This window comes from Malus domestica, chromosome 15, assembly GCF_042453785.1.
Source record: "Malus domestica chromosome 15, GDT2T_hap1".
Lineage (NCBI taxonomy): Eukaryota > Viridiplantae > Streptophyta > Magnoliopsida > Rosales > Rosaceae > Malus > Malus domestica.
In genome coordinates this window covers 19,434,011-19,437,690 of record NC_091675.1, presented here as the reverse complement: position 1 = coordinate 19,437,690, position 3,680 = coordinate 19,434,011, and the positions used below count along the sequence as shown (strand labels likewise).

Here is a 3,680-nt window from a genome sequence, read left to right as displayed (position 1 = left end):
GTTGACGTTATGTAGTACTAAGGAAGTAAGATCGACGCGTTGCTACACATGTGATTGGACGGCATGGGTATGATCCGACCGTCCAACACAGTAAATTGTAGATGCTAAGCGGACTTAATTCGTGTTTATGTTATTTCATGCCATTATAGTCAATGATGAAAAAATCTTGGCACAATTTTCTCCATCTGAAAACTCCTATTTACTTATGGTATTTAATCATACTTTGATTTATTCAATTCAAATATCTAAAATGAAAGGAAAAAATACGTGAGGAAGTGACTTCCCTACAATCATAGGTTATTCTTTTCGGAACACCATATACACACACAAATGGCTTTTTTATTTTGTTCTTGGAAAAATGGCTTGGAAAGAAAAGAAAACACAAAATATACATGAAAAAAACACAACCATATTTAAAAGAAAAATGTTTTCTAGTGTGATATAAAGTTCCTACCTACCTGATGAGATAACTTCGTCAGCAAAATTTACACCAAACTATGTCAATTGTTGGAGCCAACTAATACTCAACAGTTGCACCAGAAGAGAAATTATTGGGTTACGCTTTATGTTAATGGAAAGTTAAGCCCAATTGCTCTGTGGATTAAAGTGGGATTATGGAAAAGATAACTTCTAAATCATCTTTACAAAGCGAAAAATTTGTAACTCATATAATTAAGAGCGTTTTCTTTTGCACACGAGATCATATATTCGAATCTTCCCCCCGCATGATATTGTTTGACCTAAAAAGGACTTTTCCTTGTAAGGGGAGGCATGGTGGCATGGTGGCATGCACAACAGGTGAGACCATGCTAGAATAGTTATTGACATCTTTACTTGTGCAGACAAATCTGGCATTGCAATTGAAAATTCCTAATTCAACTAAAACTCATATAGACCCTTATAAATGGGCAAAAATTTATAGGGTTGTGATTTTCACACACCCTTAACTACTTTTTCCACACCCCTCCTTATTTTTAGTACTTAATTGGTATCCTACTATTTGATCTTCCATATATACCCCTCTATTTAATCTTTCATTAATTACCATAAAAGAGTAGGAAGGGTATATATGAAAGATTAAATGTAGGATACCAATTAACTATTAAAAAATAGAGATGGGTGTGAGAAAAGTAGTTAAGGAAGTGTGAAAATCACAACCCAAATTTCTATGGCGTTCCAGAGCATAGGATTCTCCGAGCTTTTTCCAAGATCTTACGTTTAAAAAACCAGGAGCACCTCATACTCAAAGACACCGTAAAAATCCCATGTCTGTCTTGCGAGTACAAAAAGTAGGATTACAACAATGTCCTTGCAGTGCCAAAGGAGTGCTGTAAAACAGTTAAAAGGAGGGGATTCTGTGCAATGAAAAGGTTTATAAGTACCACAATCAAAATTTTTATACATGAATTCACAATGTAGCATGAAGCTACTGGAGCAGCCTGGTGAATGACAGTAGAGATGAAAAGGGTACAAAATTTGTATAATTCAATAAACAACTCTTTACTCATTTGGTAATTTACAGGAAGATCATCAGATTCACAGATCCCTTCTGCAGAGAGGGCATGAGCCATGCCTTAGGAGCCACTTATCTATACAAGGCAAGTGAAACATGTGATGGCAATGTGGCAAACTTCTTACTGTCTCTCCAAGCTGAAAATCCTGATCATGTAAAAAAAATTCACGATATCAATAGCTAAGTTCGAAACAGAGACTAATTCTCTCGCTGATGAGCGAAAGACGGTTTTTTAAGATTTTTTTTTACCTGAAGGCAAACTGAACAGGAGACTTTCTCCCCAGAAGCATCCACGTTGTTGTGGCAGGTAATTTTGATCTTTGGGATCTTTTCAACTGAATCTCCGGGCAACCCTTTGGAGCCGCCAGTGTCGAAGATGTTGGGGATCTCGTCAAAGCTTGATTCCACAGCACCCATCTGGTTAAAGCACAGCAGAACGAATAATAATTTAGTAATTAGCAAGCTCATGAATGAGCCTCTTGGAGTTTATGTTGCCTCACATAAGACTAGCATCTAAGCATTGAAATTACCTGACTTTGCACTGCACTTAACATGGCGGGGCCAATCCGCTCGCGGACTAATCTACCGCTTAGGAGACTAGCAATGACATCAATCTGCATAGATTACACGAAACACGAATTAGGCACCCATAATAATGGCATTTGCTACTTAATATTCTAATAAACCAAACATTTGAGGCATTTGAACAGTGACCACCTAACCATATAAAGAATGGGGTCCCCAAATTTTTAATTGCTCACCAAATACAGAAGACACCCAATTCCTGATTCATCTGATTGCCAAAGAATAAGGGAAGATTCAAACACTTCAATTGAAAAAACAGCTCCTGATATTGCTCCAACTGCAGCTCCTCTCACAAATCCACTCTCAGTTTCTTGCCCTATCAAAGCTCCAGTCATTGCTCCTAACATGGTGCCCACTGCACACAAAAATTACCATTTCATTGAGTGAGAATCTTATCATAACATACAATTCTCCTCTGTATCGTTCCAATTTTATCGCATGTTCCCAAAAGGACAATATAACATACAGTTCTTAGTTTCGAAAACGCGCTATGTTCCAAGGATCCAGACACAAATACACACATATTGATGAACAAACTTTACCAAAAAAAAAAAAACCTTTTGTCATCCAGTAAAGCTATTAACTTTGATTGGAGCCAGAATTTAACAAAACAATGGCATATGAAATTCAACTCAATTCAATTCTCCCCACAAAATTCAGGAATCCAAATACATGCAATTATTGGATTCATTTCCTCTGTCACAGATACAGAAACCCAAATGATCTTTCCTGCAGAAATTATTAATTCCAAGAGCCAAAATCCAATTCATTGCAAAATTTCCACCCTTTAATGCAATAGCAAAAGAACGACAACAACCTTCAACGAACAAGCAGAACGCAATTCAGAAAACAGAAAATAAAACAAACCTAATGCAAAGAAGAAGGTGAAGATCGCAGAGAAAACGTTCCCCAGAACCGCAGAGACGGCGAAGTTGCAGAAATCCTTGACCCGTTCGATGAAATTCCCCAACGAAAACGAATAGGAAGGAGAAAAACGAGATGGGTGCGCAATAAAATCCATTGCCATTTGCGTTTATAGAAGAAGAAGGCTTTTGGGTTTGTAGCTGGATGTTAGTTGATCTTAAAGCAAAAATATATGAATTTAAAACCCTTTTTAAACTAAGAATATCTCCCTGCACATGAATATATATATATATATATATATATATATATATATAAAGTGAGGAGGGATGGATGGCTAGGTGTATGAAGAAGAGAAAACCACATCACCAACTCGCATTTAAAGCTCTTTTTCTTCTTTGACATAATCTCTCTCTGCTACTCTCTCTCTATCGCTTTCTCTCTCTAGGTTATTAAGCTCTGTTTTTCTTCCGTTACAGCTATATTTGCTCGTGGATAAAAGCAAATATAGGCTTTGTAGAAAAAGATTGGTAATTTTGGTATCAGAAAAGGAGGATGGTTCTCTGCCTCCTACTCTCTTTACCTTTCCATGCTTTCATATTTGAACGGTCATATTAAATCACGTCAACATCTTATATTGATTATTTTATAAAGATAATAAGATAAAAAATAATGTATGAGAGAATGAAGAAATGGGAATAGGGTCAGAAAATACATGTGA

The 3,680-nt window shown here is 36.5% G+C and overlaps 1 protein-coding gene across 1 annotated transcript; it reads right to left on the bottom strand.

Annotated features, from left to right (window-relative positions):
* Positions 1-1,353: 1,353 nt before the first annotated feature.
* Positions 1,354-3,430, bottom strand: LOC103401042 (NEP1-interacting protein 1). Its single transcript, XM_008339746.4, has 5 exons — positions 2,966-3,430; positions 2,275-2,453; positions 2,044-2,127; positions 1,763-1,930; positions 1,354-1,659 (listed from the first exon to the last, which is right to left on the bottom strand). Exons 1-5 carry the CDS (start codon positions 3,123-3,125, stop codon positions 1,537-1,539), a joined length of 714 nt encoding a protein of 237 aa, XP_008337968.3. The 5' UTR covers positions 3,126-3,430; the 3' UTR covers positions 1,354-1,536.
* Positions 3,431-3,680: the final 250 nt, after the last annotated feature.